This window comes from Eurosta solidaginis, chromosome 4 (assembly GCF_040869045.1).
Source record: "Eurosta solidaginis isolate ZX-2024a chromosome 4, ASM4086904v1, whole genome shotgun sequence".
Lineage (NCBI taxonomy): Eukaryota > Metazoa > Arthropoda > Insecta > Diptera > Tephritidae > Eurosta > Eurosta solidaginis.
The window spans coordinates 103,797,223-103,815,057 of NC_090322.1; the positions used below are offsets into that span (position 1 = coordinate 103,797,223).

The window sequence follows — 17,835 nt, forward strand, 5'->3', positions numbered from 1 at the left end:
ACTTCCTAGCAAATTTGCAGCTAGATAAATGATAAATTTCGGTTTAAATCAAAACCCCCACCATAGAACAGTACTCGTAGCGCTAGACCTATCAGAAGCTTTTGATACCGTCAACCATGGCACGTTACTGCAAGACCTGGAAGGGTCTACCCTTCCCTCATGTCTTAAAAGGTGGTCCGCAAATTATCTGGGTGGTCGGCAGGCATCGCTGCAATTTAGAAACGAAACATCAAAACCAAGAAGAATTAAACAAGGAGTGCCACAGGGTGGTGTCCTATCCCCACTTTTGTTTAATTTCTAAATATCTAAGCTACCTTCACCACCAGAAGGAGTCACTATCGTTTCATACGCCGATGACTGTACACTAATGGCCACAGGCCCAGGCCCACAGATCGATGAGCTCTGCAACAGAATAAACGGCTACCTCCCTGATCTCTCCAGTTTTTTCGCCACGCGAAACCTGGTATTATAACCGACTAAATCTTCCGCGACTTTATTTACGACATGGGCGTCCCAAATGTCGACCATTTTGAACATCCACGTCGATGGCACTACGCTACCGACTGTCCTACACCCCAAAATCTTGGGTGTGACGTTTGATCAGGATCTACATTTTGGTGAGCACGCAGCCGCAATTGTTCCGAAAATCCAGAGCTGTAATAAAATCCTCAAATCCCTTGCTGGCAGTACCTGCGGAAAAGATGAAGAAACGCTCATTACTACATACAAAGCAATTGGCCAGCCGTTTACGTGCTACGCGTCACCCATATGGTCGCCAAGCCTAAAAATTACCCACTGGAAGAAGCTACAGGCCTGCCAAAATACTGCTCTCAGAATCGCCACGGGCTATCTTCTTATGTCCCCAGAACACTATCTACATAATGAGGCGAGAATACTCTCCATCAGGGAGAGAAATGAGATGCTAACCAAACAGTTCCTGTTGAATACCCAGAAACCTGAGCATCCCAACAGATATCTGATTGATGAGCCAACACCGCCTAGGGGCTTAAGGAGTCATCTCCGTAAGCATTTTGGGGAAATACGGCACCTGAGAACCCAGCCGTATAAAGCAAAAAAACACAAGCAGGTCCTTGGTGAACTCCACGAACAGGCGTCGGACCTTTATGTCAGGAATTGCCCGGTGAATCCAGTACTCAAAGAAAAGTACCCAAAACTTGTGGAAGAGGAGCGCATACTCCCCAGAGAAACGCGTGTCACTCTTGCTCAACTTCGTTCTGGATACTGTAACAGGTTAAACTCTTACCTATCCAGAATCAACCCCGACATACAAAATGTATGCCCCGCTTGCAATGTGTCACCACATGACACCAACCATCCCTTTAAATGTAATGTGGAACCAACGCCTCTTAACACCCCTTTCAATATGGTGCACCCCTGTTGAAACAGCCAGAGTCCTTGGACTCCCGTTAGAGGATATTGATGACTATTTGTGATCGGTCGCGGCTGTTAGGTGGGGCGAAGCACTGCTACAACAACAACAGCTCAATATTAAAGAGCACAACGAAATGCTGAGCAAGCAGTTTTTGCTTGTCTCAAACCAGGACATCCTAGCAAAAAACTGCTTGATCTAGCACCGCCTCCAAGGATTAAGGGAACGTCGCTTCCCAAGGCAGTCGGTTCTATGTACCGGAACGACTCGGGATTTTTCCCGACCAAGGACTGTCATTTCAGTGTGACCCCATCTAATTTGTTTCGTCCCTCCCACAAATTGTCAACCTCCTAGCAGCTCCTTGCAGCAGGACTGCTCCATATTCTCTTACTCCGGGAAGGCATCGAATCCAATCCGGGTCCGTCTCCTGACTCCGGTCCTGAGAAATGGTTTTGCTGCATCTGCCGGAAAAGAATCTTTTTAGGACGGTCATACTCTATTCAGTGTGTCTCGTGCAAGGGATGGTTGCATCGGACAGGTTGTTCTGGGCTTGATCCCAAAACCCGACGTCCACGTAACTTTTATAAATCTTTTGTGGCTCCTTGCTGTTCACGCCCAAGGGCGTCCCGTAGTCTACGCCTTAGCCCCCCCCCGCACTACCTTCCAGCAGCCCCGCTGCTCAGCAAGCCACAACAAGTACCCGCTGCTGCTCGCGCCCCAAATCGCCAACAACTCAAACAGCTGCTACCACTCATAACTACTACCTTCGTAGTAGAGTTGGTAGCAATGCTGAGCATCAGCCCCTGCCCCCGTCTTCTCCCCCCTCTTTTCCGGCAGCAATCGTGCAGGTCAGGGAAACAGACTCTTAGTCCCTACCTCCGTTTGCACCGTCTGCCAGCACAGAATATATAGGTTTGCGACATCCGCCCAATGCAGCTCCTGCCTTGGGTGGTGCCACTTTCCTAGATGTTCTGGTCTCCGCGACGGCAACCCCCCGACGGGTTTCATCGCGCCATGTTGCCAGGTCGCAAACCCAAATCATCCGGGTACCCCAATGCTTGCCCAAGGACGCCCAGTCCCAGGGCCACAACAGCAATTGCGTCCTGGCCTTCCACAACCCAGGCGTAGTCACCCATCACCCCCAGAGTGGCGACGTCTCCCCTTATGCACTTCAGAATCCTGCAGTTAACCTGTAATGGACTAACTGGGAAGATTACGGAGATAGTCGATTTCATGAAGCGGCACAACATCCGCATTGCTGCGATTCAAGAGACTAAACTCACAGCAAGATCTGCATTGCAGACCTGCTCTGGGTATAACGTCCACAGGAAAGACCGCGAGAGCGGAAATGGAGGCGGTCTCGCGTTTATCATACACCAATCTGTGCAATATTATATATTTGATCCTGGCATTGACCGCAGGGACAATGTCTTAGAACGTCAAGGCCTATCTGTCCGGTCAGGCGATGCAAACCTAGAAATCATCAACATCTACATCCCTCCTGCCACCTGTTGCCCCAGTGGATACCGCCCTAATATCAGGGCCTTACTCACTGGCAACAATCGCATTATCATAGGTGATTTCAATGCCCATCATGATCTATGGCATTCAAACTTGCGGGCGGACAGTAGGGGTGAGATGTTGGCGGATCAAATAGAAGAAACGACGTTCTGCACAATAAACGGAGACGCCCCCACACGTATGGTAGGAAGCTGTCACAGCTCGCCAGATATCTCAATCGTGAGCGCAGAACTCGTAAACTGCGTCAACTGGCAGCCGATGGTAACATTGGCATCCGACCACCTGCCCATACTTATTTCGCTTGAGCGTACCGCCGACTTCATCGTCACTGAAAAACGCACTTTCATAAACTTCAAAAAAGGAAAGTGGGAAGAATATAAATCCTTTACAGACAGCCGCTTTGCTGCCCTCCCTATCCCGACTGATGCCCGCCAAGGGGAGCGTGCCTTCCGTAAGGTCATTAAATCCGCCTCGGCACATTTCATTCCCGCCGGGAGAATTTCCGAAATCCGGCCCCACTTCCCGGCGGAGGCCGCAAACTTAGCGGGAGAACGTGACCTTATAAGACAGCTTGATCCAGGCGACCCCCAAATAAGGGATATAGAACAACGCATCAGATTGCTTGTGGACGAACACAAGCGGGCGAAATGGGAGGAGCACCTAAGAGGTTGTAACCTCTCTACCGGTGTGGGTAAACTTTGGTCCACCGTAAAGTCCCTATCAAATCCGTCTAAGCACAAAGACAAAGTTTCCATCGCCTTTGGCGACAAAGTGCTGTCGGACGCGAAAAAATGCGCTAGCGCTTTCTGCCGACAATATATAATGCATCCTACGGTCGACAAAGATGGACGGAGGGCCAATAGACACGCACATAAACACAAATTCAGCGCGTCACCAATCACCATCACCGCTAAAGAGGTTGAGGACGCCATTGGTCGTGCTAAACCATCCAAAGCAGTGGGCCCAGACGGCATAGCCATGCCGATGCTTAAAAGCCTAGGGAAAGAGGGTTTCAAATATTTAGCGCATGTCTTCAATCTGTCTCTTTCCACCTTTGTCATACCTGAGAAATGGAAAATGGCCAAGGTGGTCCCGCTACTAAAGCCTGGGAAACCAGCTAACATAGGTGAGTCGTATCGTCCGATATCTCTCCTATCGCCAGTGGCAAAGACGCTTGAAGCCATTTTGCTCCCTTATTTCCAAGCAAATTTGCAGCTAGCCCCTCATCAGCATGGCTTCAGAAAACTCTATAGCACTAACACCGCGCTAAATGCCATTAGCACCCAGATAAATTGCGGTTTAAATCAATACCCTCACCATAGAACAGTACTCGTAGCGCTAGACCTATCAAAAGCTTTCGATACGGTCAACCACGGCTCGTTAATGCAGGACCTGGAAGAGGCTACCCTTCCCCCATGTCTTAAAAGGTGGCCGCAAATTATCTGGGTGGTCGGCAGGCATCGGTGCAATTTAGAAACGAAACATCAAAACCAAGGAGAATTAAACAAGGGGTGCCACAGGGTGGGGTCCTATCCCCACTTTTGTTTAATTTCTACATATCTAAGCTACCTTCACCACCGGAAGGAGTCACAATCGTATCCTACGCCGATGACTGCACAATAATGGCCACAGGCCCAGGCCCAAAGATCGATGCGCTATGCAATAAAATAAACGGCTACCTCCCTGATCTGTCCAGTTTTTTCGCCTCGCGAAACCTGGCATTATCACCGACTAAATCTTCCGCGACCTTATTTACAACGCAATATATAGCTCCTCCAACCCAATTGTCAACCTCACCTACGAGCGGCGAATCTCGTTTCACTAACAGACGAGGCTCTGGCTACCCCAAGCTCCTCATGGGGTGGGGAGGGAGGGATGGCCTGAAGGTTTAATGTGGCCATATAAATCGTTCCCGAGATGGTCGGGCCAGCACCTTAATGGTGCTGTGTTACCGGAGCGTATCGGATCTGTATCCGACAAAGGAGCATCACATCGATAACACCCCCCAAAGCCTTCGGGGAGTAACCTATTCGCTACAACAACAACCGTTGGATCCAGACAAGCATAAGCAGGCCACACAGAATCGGTGAATGCTTTTGCCAGTACTCGCCCGGTGAACCCCGTTATTAATATGCAATATCCCACCCTTGCCGAAGAAGAAAGCACTCTACCAAGGGAGACACGAGTCACCCTGGCCCAACTTCGTTCTGGATGCTGTAGCAGGTTAAACTCGTAATGTATGTCCTGCATGCGATGTGTCCCACATGACACCAACCATCTTGTCAATTGTAATGTGGAACCTACGCCTCTAACATCTATCTCCCTATGGTCCGCCCCTGTTGAAAGAGCCAGTTTCCTTGAACTCCCGTAAGAGGACTGATGACAGTTTGTTAGTTGTTAGTGGTCGTGCCCATTGAATGGGGCGAAGCATTGTTAATACAACAACAACGGCGGCTAGTGCCGACTTCCAAAAATAACGAATCAAATCCTATTCAATTTTATATTGTTATGTTTATATATTATAAATTTGAAGTTAATTTATTCGTTATTTTAATTTGAAGAACATGGGAATTGAAATAGTTCGTCGTGCTTTACGAATGCCTTGCATGACTATCGCAAAAAACGCTGGCGTTGACGGAGCAATGGTCGTAGCTAAAGTTGAGACAAAAGATGGTGATTTTGGTTATGATGCTCTTAAGGCCGAGTATGGAAATTTAATTGAAAAAGGCATTATTGACCCAACGAAGGTGAGAAATTACTATTATCTTTACTACGTTTCCACTAAACCCAAACTCCGTGTTTACCAATTGCTTTATGAAAAATGTCCCTTGGCAAAAATGCAATTTTTAATTTTCGCTTTCGGATTCTTGATAACGAGGTAAGAGATTTTCGAATGTGTTTTGGCAATCGGTCGAAACTGGCAAACATTGAGTTTGGTGAAGTTAGCTTGTATGTAAATAGCTAAGAACTCGTGATCTGACCATCTTTTACAGATCAAAGCAATGAAGGAAATAATGATCCATCCATATATCTAACTATGGCTGTTCCCTCTCACTTTTTTCTATTCTAATTTTGTTTAAAAAAATTCCAACTATGAAAAAAGTGTATATTAATCACACAATTATTTTTAGAACCCTAAGCTCGAATTCGCTTTGCTTTATATCATGTAAAAGGTGATCAGTTCGGCGAGATATGCTTTGAAATCTTATTTAAATATTTGAAAATTTTAGGTTGTTCGCACAGCTATTACAGATGCATCAGGAGTTGCTTCACTTCTAACTACGGCTGAAGCTGTTGTTACAGAGATTCCTAAAGAAGAATCTGCCCCTGGCTTAGGCGGTATGGGTGGTATGGGCGGCATGGGTGGAATGGGCGGGATGATGTAAGACGTTATGTTTTCATTAATATCATTTGTTAATATGTTAAAATTTTACATATTATATATGTGAAATATTGAGATACATTCACTAGATTTAAAAATTGACATTAATTAGTTCTATGGAAAAAAATGTAAGCAATGGAAATAATATAAGGACGGCTTAAAGCAGCGGGAGCTAAAAATGAAATGTTCGCGAACCAAAACCTTAAGCGTCGAAGCACAATTTCGTTGTAAGGGTGTGGTCGCCAAATGTGAGGGGTATATTTAGAGTTGTCAAAAAACCAAAATAGGGCACACAATTGGAGTAATGCCTTGGTTTATGATAAAATCCTATTAATTTCAAAAAGGCAAGTTATTTTTTAGCTCAGAGCTAATTTAAAAAAGTTGTCAAAAATGTATCAGGCTAACTCTGAATTAAAATGTTAACTTACCGTTCTGCAAGTCGGCCTAAGTAAATCATACGACATAGCAAATAGAAATAGATTTACCATTATTTTTTCCAGGCCAAGCCAAACTTCACGCAATTGTGCTTGGACTGTAATACTGCTAATAAAATGGAAATAAATCTTTGAATTATATGCATTTAGCTTAAATATAACTGTATGTATTTCTGTTTATAAAAGCTTGCATGTTGTTCAGGCAGCGGGCGGTGGGGTATTTGAGTGGATATGGAGACCAGATGGGATTCCTGTAACCACTTCTTGATATTATAAGTCAAAGTCGGACACTACTGCATGTATTGGGCTCCAATTTCCTTTAAAAAGTCTTACATTTAGCTCTACAAAGATAGCTACTTAAAATAAAAATTAGCCCAAAACTTTCTGAAATATTTAGAAATAAGTTTGTAAATTGTTTACATTACGTACAGCAGTGCTAAAGCCTGGGAAGCCAGCTAACATAGGAGTATGACTCTCCGCCCGATATCTCTCCTACCGCCAGTAGCCAAGACGCTTGAAGCCATTTTGCTCCCCTACTTCAAAGCAAATTTGCAGCTAGCCTGTCATTAGCATGGCTTTAGAAAACTCCATAGCACCACCACCGCGCAAAATGCCATTAGCCCCCAAATAAATTGCGGTTTAAATCAAAACCCCCACCATAAAACAGTACTTGTTGCGCTAGACCTGTGAAAAGCTTTTGATACGGTCAACCATGGCACGTTACTGCAAGGGTCTACCCTTCCCCCAAGTCTTAAAAGATGAACCGCAAATTATCTGGGTAGTCGGCAGGCATCGGTGCAATTTAGGAACGCAACATTCAAACCAAGAAGAATTAAACAAGGAGTGACAGGGTGGTGTCCTATCGCCACTTTTGTTTAACTACAAAGAGACCTACGCCGATGAATGCACAATAATGGCCACAGGCCCAGGGCCACAGATCGATGGGCTTTGCAACAAAATAAACGGCTACCTCCCTGATCTCCAATTTTTTCGCTTTACGAAACCTGACATCACCGGTTAAATCATCGGCGACCTTATCTACAACATGGACGTCCCAAATATCGACCATTTGAACATCCACGTCAATGGCACTACGCTACCGACTGACGTACACCCCAAAATCTTGGGCGTGACGTTTGATCAGGATCCACATTTTGGTGAGCATGCAGCCGCAATTGTACCGAAAATCCAGAGCCGCAATAAAATCCTCAAATCTCTTGCTGGCAGTACTTTTGGTAAAGATTAAGAAACGCTCATTAACACTTACAAAGCAATTGGCCAGCCGATTGCATGCTACGCGTCCCCGATGTGGTCGCCAAGCCTAAAGACTACTCACTGGAAGAAGATACAGGCCTGACAAAATACCGCGCTCAGAACCGCCACGGGTTGTCTTATGTCCCCATAACACCATCTACATAATGAGGCGAGAATACTCCCCATTAGGAAGAGAAATGAAATTTCATTTTCATTTATTAAAAGAAATATATGTATATTAGTACAATAAGATCATGTATGATCTTTTATAGTACAACAGACATTAAATAACAGGATAATAATAAAACATTCAAGCTTTAAATTTAACACATTAACCTAATACTAATTTCACACAGACCGAAAACCATCCAGAAACGCCCCGGAAATGTTTCCAAAAGTTCCCGAAGTAGTCCCAGAAAAACCCGAAATGACAACGACACGATTCTAGACTTATCCAGAGAACCACACAGAAATGATGCCTGAAGGGTACCAAATTGATCCCGAAATAGTCCCGAAAAAGTTCCGAAATTACCCTGACGGGCTCCCGGACGGATCTCAAAAACCATCCAGGAAGGGTTCCTAAATTATCCCGACATAGTCCAGAAAAAGCTCCGAAAAAGTTCCGAAATGACCCCGAGGGATCCACAACGGATAGCGAAAACCATAAAGAAATGATTCCGAAAGGGTCCCAAAATGATTCCGAAATAGGCCGAAAATTACCCCGATGGAATCCCGCACGGATCCAAATGTGATCCCGGAAGGGTTTCAAAACTATCCCGAAAAAGTAACAAAAAAATCTCAAAATGAATCTTACGGTATCCTGGACGGATCCAGGACGAATCTCAAAAACCATCCAGAAATGATGCCGGTAGGTATCCCAAATGATCCCGAAATAATCCCGAAATGACCTCGTCGGACGCATACCGAAAATTATCCAGAAATGATGCCGGAAAGGTTCACAAATGATCCCCTAATAGTCCCGAAATTACCCTGATGGGATCCCGGACGGATCCCGAAAACCATCCAGAAATGATGCCGGAAGAGCCCCAAAATGACCCCGACGAGATCCTGGACAGATCCCGAAAACCATCCAGAAATGATGCCGAATGATCCCGTATTAGTCGCGAAAAAGTCCCGAAATGACCCCGACGAGATCCCGGACAGATCCCGAAAACCATCCAGAAATGATGCCGAATGATCCCGTATTAGTCGCGAAAAAGTCCCGAAATGACCCCGACGAGATCCCGGACGGATCCCGAAAACCATCCAAAAATGATGCCGGAAGAGCCCCAAAATGACCCCGACGAGATCTCGGACGGATCCCGAAAACCATCCAGAAATGATGCCGGAAGAGCCCCCAAATGATCCCGAAAAAGTCCCCAAATGATCCCGAAAAAGTCCCCAAATGACCCCGATGAGATCCCGGACGGGTCCCGAAAACCATCCAGAAATGATGCCGGAAGAGCCCCCAAATGATCGCGAAATAGTCCCGAAATGATTCCGGAATAGTCCCGAAAATGTCCCAAAATAACCCCGACGGGATCCCGGACGGATCCCGAAAACCATCCAGAAATGATGCCGAATGATCTCGTATTAGTCGCGAAAAAGCCCCGAAATGACCCCGACGGGATGCCGGACGAATCCCGAGGACCATCCAGAAATGATGCCTAAAGGGACCCAAAATAACCCCGAAAAAGTGGCGTAATGATCCCGGAAACCATCAAGAAATGATGCCGGAAGAGCCCCCAAATGATCCCGAAAAAGTCCCCAAATGACCCCGACGAGATCCCGGACGGATCCCGAAAACCATCCAGAAATGATGCCGGAAGGGTCCCCAAATGATCGCGAAATAGTCCCGAAATGATTCCGGAATAGTCCCGAAAATGCCCCAAAATGACCCCGACGGGATCCCGGACGGATCCCGAAAACCATCCAGAAATGATGCCGGAAGAGCCCCCAAATGATCCCGAAAAAGTCCCCAAATGACCCGACGAGATCCCGGACAGATCCCGAAAACCATCCAGAAATGATGCTGAATGATCCCGTATTAGTCGCGAAAAAGTCCCGAAATGACCCCGACGAGATCCCGGACAGATCCCGAAAACCATCCAGAAATGATGCCGAATGATCCCGTATTAGTCGCGAAAAAGTCCCGAAATTACCCCGACGGGATCCCGGACGGATCCCGAAAACCATCCATAAGTGATGCCGGAAGAGCCCAAAATGATCCCGAAAAAGTCCCCAAATGACCCCGACGAAATCCCGGACGGATCCCGAAAACCATCCAGAAATGATGCCGGAAGAGCCCCCAAATGATCCCGAAAAAGTCCCCAAATTACCCCTACGAGAACCCGGACGGATCCCGAAAACCATCCAGAAATGATGGCGGAAGAGCCCCCAAATGATCCCGAAAAAGTCCCCAAATGACCCCGACGAGACCCCGAAAACCATCCAGAAATGATGCCGGAAGAGCCCCCAAATGATCCCGAAAAAGTCCCCAAATGACCCCGACGAGATCCCGGACGGATCCCGAAAACCATCCAGAAATGATGCCGGAAGAGCCCCCAAATGATCCCGAAAAAGGCCCCAAATGACCCCGACGGGATCGCGGACGGATCCCGAAAACTATACAGAAATGATCCCGGAAGGGTCCCAAAATGATCCCGAAATAGTCCCGAAAAAGTCCCGAAATTACCCCGGCGTAACCCCGGACCGATCCCGATAACCATCCAGAAATGATCCCGGAAGGGTCTCGATATGACCCTTACGGGATTACAAATAAGGTGGAGCTAATTATAAAACCATGTTAATAAGGCAGCAGGCGCATTGGAGCGAATAAAAAGTTACATAGAAACATACAGGTAAAGCTAATAAAAGCGTGCTAATAAAAACAATTGATGGAGGGCGGATGGCGGGAGTAGAGGAGAGGACCACTGATCGTTCCTCCAAAATTGTCTAGATCTCGAACTGTATGTACCAGATACCAAAAACTATTGATTTAGGAGAAAATTTATATTGAGTTATAATAATTTATAGATTTTACACCAGAGGGGAGATAAAGGGGGCGGGCGGAGGGTGTCACTGCTTAGTTTGTAAGCCCTCGACTTATTTGACCCCTTGAGTCTGTGATATTGGTGAAGGCCAGTATACGTAAAGTTATAATGTGTAAAAATTATTAAAAAATAATTGCTCGAAGGGGTCGTGGGATCCCCACCCCTCTTTCCATGTTCGAAAAAAATTTCGCTAGTAGACTACTGTCTGTGTCCCAAATTTCATCAAAATGCGTGTAGCCATTCTGGCGTGATTCAGTCGCAAAGACGAAAAAATATAATAATTAAGTTATAACTGTTCCTAGGGGGCGGAGAGCACGCCCCTTTTGAAAAATATTTAGCTAGTAGATCCTTCTAGACCATTGGCTATATGTGTGCAAAGTTTCATCCAAATCGGTCCAGCCGTTCTTGCGTGATTGAGTCACAAAGACAAACGTCTGGACAAACATCCAAACATCTTCACATCCAAACTTTGCCATTTATAATATACTAGCCTTTACCCGCGGCCCCGTCCGCAAGGAGAAAATGAAATATGTGGGCTATTCACGTTAGCCTGCTTATAAAGTTATCTGTTTAAAATTTTTTTTCTGCCTAATGCATTTTATTTTTGTAATTGAGTAACAAAAAGAACTTTATGAGCTGATAACATGATAGGATCCCAAAAATGACCCCGACGCTATCGCGGACGGATCCCAAAAACCATCCAGAAACGCCCCGGAAATGTTTCCAAAAGTTCCCGAAGTAGTCCCAAAAAAACCCGAAATGACAACGACACAATTCTAGACTTATCCAGAGAACCACACAGAAATGATGCCTGAAGGGTACCAAATTGATCCCGAAATAGTCCCGAAAAAGTTCCGAAATTACCCTGACGGGCTCCCGGACGGATCTCAAAAACCATCCAGGAAGGGTTCCTAAATTATCCCGACATAGTCCAGAAAAAGCTCCGAAAAAGTTCCGAAATGACCCCGAGGGATCCACAACGGATAGCGAAAACCATAAAGAAATGATTCCGAAAGGGTCCCAAAATGATTCCGAAATAGGCCGAAAATTACCCCGATGGAATCCCGCACGGATCCAAATGTGATCCCGGAAGGGTTTCAAAACTATCCCGAAAAAGTAACAAAAAAATCTCAAAATGAATCTTACGGCATCCTGGACGGATCCAGAAATGATCCCAACATGGTCCCGAAATGACCCTGATGGATCCGTCAAACGATCAAGAATTGATGCCGGAAGGGTCTTCAAATGATCACGAAATAATACAGATAAAGTCATGGAATGACCCCTAAGTGGTCCCCAAATGATCCCGAAATAGTCCCGAAAAAGTCCCGAAATTACCCTGATGGGTTCCCGTACAGATCCCGAAATCCATCCAGAAGTGATGCCGGAAGGGTCCAAAAATGATCCCGTATTGTCCCCGAAAAAGTCCCTAAATGACCCAGACGGATTCCGGACGGATCCCCAAAACTATGTAGAAATAATAAAGGAAGGTACCCAAAATGATTCCGAAAAAGTCGTGAAATAACCCCGACGGATTCCGGACGGATCCCGAAAACCATCCAGAAATGATCCCGAAATAGTCCCGAAGAAGTCCCGAAATGTCCCTGACGGGATCTCAAACGGCTCCCTAACTGACCCCGCCGGGATCCCGGACAGATCCCGAAATCCATCCAGGAATCATTTTGGCCCAAAATGATTCCGAAATAGTTTCGGAAAAGTCCACAAATTACCCTGACGGGATCCCGGACGAATCCTGAAAACCATGCTTAAATGATCCCGAAAAATTCCCGAAATGACCCCGACGGGATCTCGGACGGATCCCCAAAACTATCCAGATATAATGAAGGAAGGTACCCAAAATGATTCCGAAAAAGTCCTGAAATAACCCCGACGGGATTCCGGACGGATCCCGAAAACCATCCAGAAATGATGCCGAAAGGTACACCAAATGATCCCGACGGGATCCCGAAAACCATGCAGAAATAATGCCGGAAGGGACCCAAATGATCCCGAAAGAGTCCTGAAATGACCCTGACGTGATCCCTTACGGATCCCGAAAACCATCCCGAAATAGTCCCGAAATAACCCCGACGGGATCCCGGACTGATCCCGAAAATTATCCAGAAATGATGTCGGAAAGGTCCTCAAATGATCCCGAAAAAGTCTTGAAATGAATCCGACGGGATCCCGGACGAATCCCGAAAACCATCCAGAAATGCTGCCGGAAGGGAACCCAAATGATACCGAAAAGGTCTCGAAATGACCCCGACGGGATTCCTAACGAATACCGAAAACCATCCAGACATGATGCCGGAAAAGTCCTAAATGATCACCTAATAGTCCCGAAATGACTCTGACGGGATCCCGAAAACCATCCAGAAATGATGCCGAAAAGTCCCCAAATCATCCCGTATTAGTCGAGAAAAAGTCCCGAAATGACCCCGACGGGATCCCGGACGGGTCCCAAAAACCATCTAGAAATGATGCGGAAAAGGTCCTCAGATAATCCCGCATTGGTCGAGAAAAAGTCCCGGAATGACCCCGACGGGATCCCGGACTGATCCCGAAAGCTATCCAGAAATGATGCCGGAAAGTTCCTCAAATGATCTCTTAATAGTCCCGAAAAGAGCCTGAAGGAATCCCCGACGGATCCCGGAAACTATCCAGAAATTATGCCGGAAAGGTTCCCAAATGATCCCCAAATAGTGCCGAAATGACCATGACGAGATCCCGGACGGATCCCGAAAACCATCCAGAAATGATGGCGAAAGGGCCCCCAAATGATCACGTATTAGTGGCGAAAAAGTCCTGAAATGACCCCGACGGGATCCCGGACGAATTTCGAAAACCATCCAGAAATAATGCCGAAAGGGAACCCAAATGATCCCGAAAAACTCCCGAAATGACCCCGACGGGATTCCGAACGTATACCGAAAACAATCCAGAAATGATGCCGGAAGGGAACCCAAATTATCCCGAAATGACGCGACGGATCCCGAAAATTATCCAGAAATGATGCCTGAAAGGTCCCCAAATGATACCCTAATAGTCCCGCAATATCCCAGACGGATCCCGAAAACCATCCGGAAATGATGCCGAAAGGGTTCCCAAATGATCCCGTATTAGTCGCGAAAAAGTCCCGATGGGATCCCGGACGGATCCCGAAAACCATCCAGAAATGATGCCGGAAGAGCCCCCAAATGATCCCGAAAAGGTCCCCAAACGACCCCGACGAGATCCCGGACGGATACCGAAAACCATCCACAAATGATGCCGGTAGGTACCCCAAATGATCCCGAAATAGTCCCGAAATGACCCCGTCCGGATCCCGAAAACTATCCAGAAATGATGCCGAAAGGGTCCCCAAATGATCCCGTATTAGTCGGAAAAAGTTCCGGAATGACCTGCGACAGGATCCCGGACGGATCCCTAAAACCATCCAGAAATTATGCCGGAAGAGCCCCCAAATGATCCCGAAAAAGTCGTCAGATGACCCCCACATACTCCAGAGAAAGTTCCGAAATTGCTCCGAGGGGATCCACGACGGATCGCGAAAACCATACAGAAATTATTCCGGAAGGATCCCAAAATGATCCCGAAATAGTCCGGAAATGACCCAGATGGGATCCAGCACAGATCCAGAAATGATCCCGGAAGGGTCCAAAAACTAGCCCGGTAAAGTAAAAAAACCCGAAATGGCTCCTACGGCATCCCGGACGGATCCAGAAATGATCTCGGAAGGGTCCCCAAATGATCCCAAAATGGTTCCGAAATGACCCTGATGGATCCGGCAAACCATCAAGAAATTATGCCGGAAGGGTCCCCAAATGATCCCGAAATAATACAGAAAAAGTCACGAAACGACCCCTAGAGGATCCCCAAATGATCCCGTATTAGCCCCGAAATAATCCCGACGGGATCCCGGACAAATCCCGAAAACTATGCAGAAATGATGCCGGAAGGATCCCAAATGATTCCGAAAAAGTCCCGCAATGATTCCGACGGGATCCCGAACGGATACCGAAAATCATCCAGAAGTGATGCCGGAAAGGTCCTCAAATGATCACCTAATAGTCCCAAATGACCATGACGGCATCCCGGACTGATCCCGAAATCCATCCAGAAATGATCTTGAGAAGGTCCCAAAATGATCCCGAAATAGTCTCGGAAAAGTCCGGAAATTACCCTGACGGGTTCCCGGACGAATCCTTAAATGATCACCTAATAGTCCCGAAATGACCCTTAAGGGATCCTAGACGGATCCCGTAAACCATCCAGAAATGATCCCGATATAGCCCCGAAGAAGTCCGGAAATGGCCGTAACGGGATCTCGAACGCATTCCTAAATGACCCTGACGGGATCCCGGACAGATGCCGAAATCCATCCAGAAATGATCTTGGGAGGGACCCCAAATGATTCCGAAAAAGTCCCGCAATGATTCCGACGGGATCCTGAACGGATACCGAAAACCATCCAGAAGTGATGCCGGAAAGGTCCTCAAATGATCACCTAATAGTCCCAAATGACCATGACGGCATCCCGGACTGATCCCGAAATCCATCCAGAAATGATCTTGAGAAGGTCCCAAAATGATCCCGAAATAGTCTCGGAAAAGTCCGGAAATTACCCTGACGGGTTCCCGGACGAATCCTTAAATGATCACGAAAAAGTCCCGAAATGAACCTGACGGGACCCCGAAAGGATCCCGAAAGCTATCCAGAAATGATGCCAGAAAGGTTCTCGAATGATTTCCTAATAGTTCCGAAAAGACCCTGACGGGATCCCGAACGGATTCCGACAACTATCTAGAAATGATGCCGAAAGGGCCCGCAAATGATCCCGTATTAGTCGAGAAAAAGTCCCGAAATGACCCCGACGGAATGCCGGACGAATCCCAAAAACCATCCAGAAATGATGCCGGAAGGGACCCCAAATGATCCCGAAAAAATCCCGCAATTATTCCGACGGGATCCTGAACGGATACCGAAAACCATGCAGAAGTGATGCCGGAAAGGTCCTCAAATGATAACCTAATAGTCCCAAAATGACCCTGACGGCATCCCGGACAGATCCCGAAATCCATCCAGAAATGATCTTGGGAAGGTCCCAAAATGATCCCGAAATAGTCTCGGAAAAGTCCAGAAATTACCCTGACGGGTTCCCGGAGAAATCCTGAAAGCCGAAAAAGTCCCGAAGTGACCCTGACGGGATCCCGAAAGGATTCCGAAAACTATCCAGAAATGATGCCGGAAAGGTCCTCAAATAATCCCCTAATAGTCCCGAATAACCGTGACGGAATCCCGAACGGATCCCGACAACTATGCAGAAATGATGCCGAAAGGGTCCGCAAATGATCCCGTATTAGTCGAGAAAAAGTCCCGAAATGACCCCGACGGGATCCCGGACGAATCCCAAAAACCATCCAGAAATGATGCCGGTAGGTATCCCAGATGATCCCGAAATAGGACCGAAATGACCTCGTCGGCATCCCGGACGGATCCCGAAAATTATCCAGAAATGATGCCGGAAAGGTCCCCAAATGATCCCCTAATAGTCCCGAAATTACCCTGATGGGATCCCGGACGGATCCCGAAAACCATCCAGAAATGATGCCGAAAGGGTTCCCAAATGATCCCGTATTAGTTGCGAAAAAGTCCCGAAATGACCCCGACGGGATCCCGGACGGATCCCGAAAACCATCCAGAAATGATGCCGGAAGAGACCCCAAATGATCCCGAAAAAGTCCCCAAATGACCCCGACGGGATCCCGGACGGATTCCGAAAACCAGCCAGAAATTATGCCGAAAGGGTTCCCAAATGATCCCGTATTAGTCGCGAAAAAGTCTCGAAATGACCCCGACGGGATCCCGGACGTATCCCGAAAACCATCCAGAAATGATGCCGGAAGAGCCCCCAAATGATCCCGAAAAAGTCCCCAAATTACCCCGACAAGATCCGGGACGGATCCCGAAAACCATCCAGAAATGATGCCGGAAGAGCCCCCAAATGATCCCGAAAAAGTCCCCAAATGACCCCGACGATATCCCGGACGGATCCCGAAAACCATCGAGAATTGATGCCGAAAGGGTTCCCAAATGATCCCGTATTAGTCGCGAAAAAGTCCCGAAATGACCCCGACGGGATCCCGGACGGATCCCGAAAACCATCCAGCAATGATGCCGGAAGAGCCCCCAAATGATCCCGAAAAAGTCTCCAAATGACCCCGAGGGGATCCCGGACGGATTCCGAAAACCATCCAGAAATGATGTCGGAAGAACCCCCAAATGATCCCGAAAAAGTCCCCAAATTACCCTGACGAGATCCCGGACGGATCCCGAAAACCATCCAGAAATGATGCCGAAAGGATCCCCAAATGATCCCGTATTAGTCGCGAAAAAGTCCCGAAATGACCCCGACGGGATCTCGGACGGATCCCCAAAACTATCTAGAAATGATGAAGGAAGGTACCCAAAATGATTCCGAAAAAGTCCTGGAATAACCCCGACGGGATCCCGGACGGATCCCGAAAACCATCCAGAAATGATGCCGGAAGAGCCCCCAAATGATCCCGAAAAAGTCCCCAAATGACCCCGACGATATCCCGGACGGATCCCGAAAACCATCCAGCAATGATGCCGGAAGAGCCCCCAAATGATCCCGAAAAAGTCTCCAAATGACCCCGAGGGGATCCCGGACGGATTCCGAAAACCATCCAGAAATGATGTCGGAAGAACCCCCAAATGATCCCGAAAAAGTCCCCAAATTACCCTGACGAGATCCCGGACGGATCCCGAAAACCA

General features: G+C 47.2%; 1 protein-coding gene and 1 pseudogene across 1 annotated transcript in view; both read left to right on the forward strand.

Moving 5' to 3' along the window:
* LOC137250086 (heat shock protein 60A) overlaps positions 1–6,888 on the forward strand; it is a 63,337-nt gene extending 56,449 nt beyond the window's left edge. The window contains exons 3-4 of the mRNA XM_067782371.1: positions 5,473–5,658; positions 6,142–6,888. Of these exons, the coding sequence (XP_067638472.1) occupies positions 5,473–5,658; positions 6,142–6,297 (342 nt within the window). The 3' untranslated portion in view covers positions 6,298–6,888. The remainder of the gene's footprint in view (positions 1–5,472; positions 5,659–6,141) is intronic.
* The window catches only part of LOC137248637 (T-complex protein 1 subunit eta-like), a 528,633-nt pseudogene that overhangs the window by 396,788 nt on the left and 114,010 nt on the right, over positions 1–17,835 (forward strand).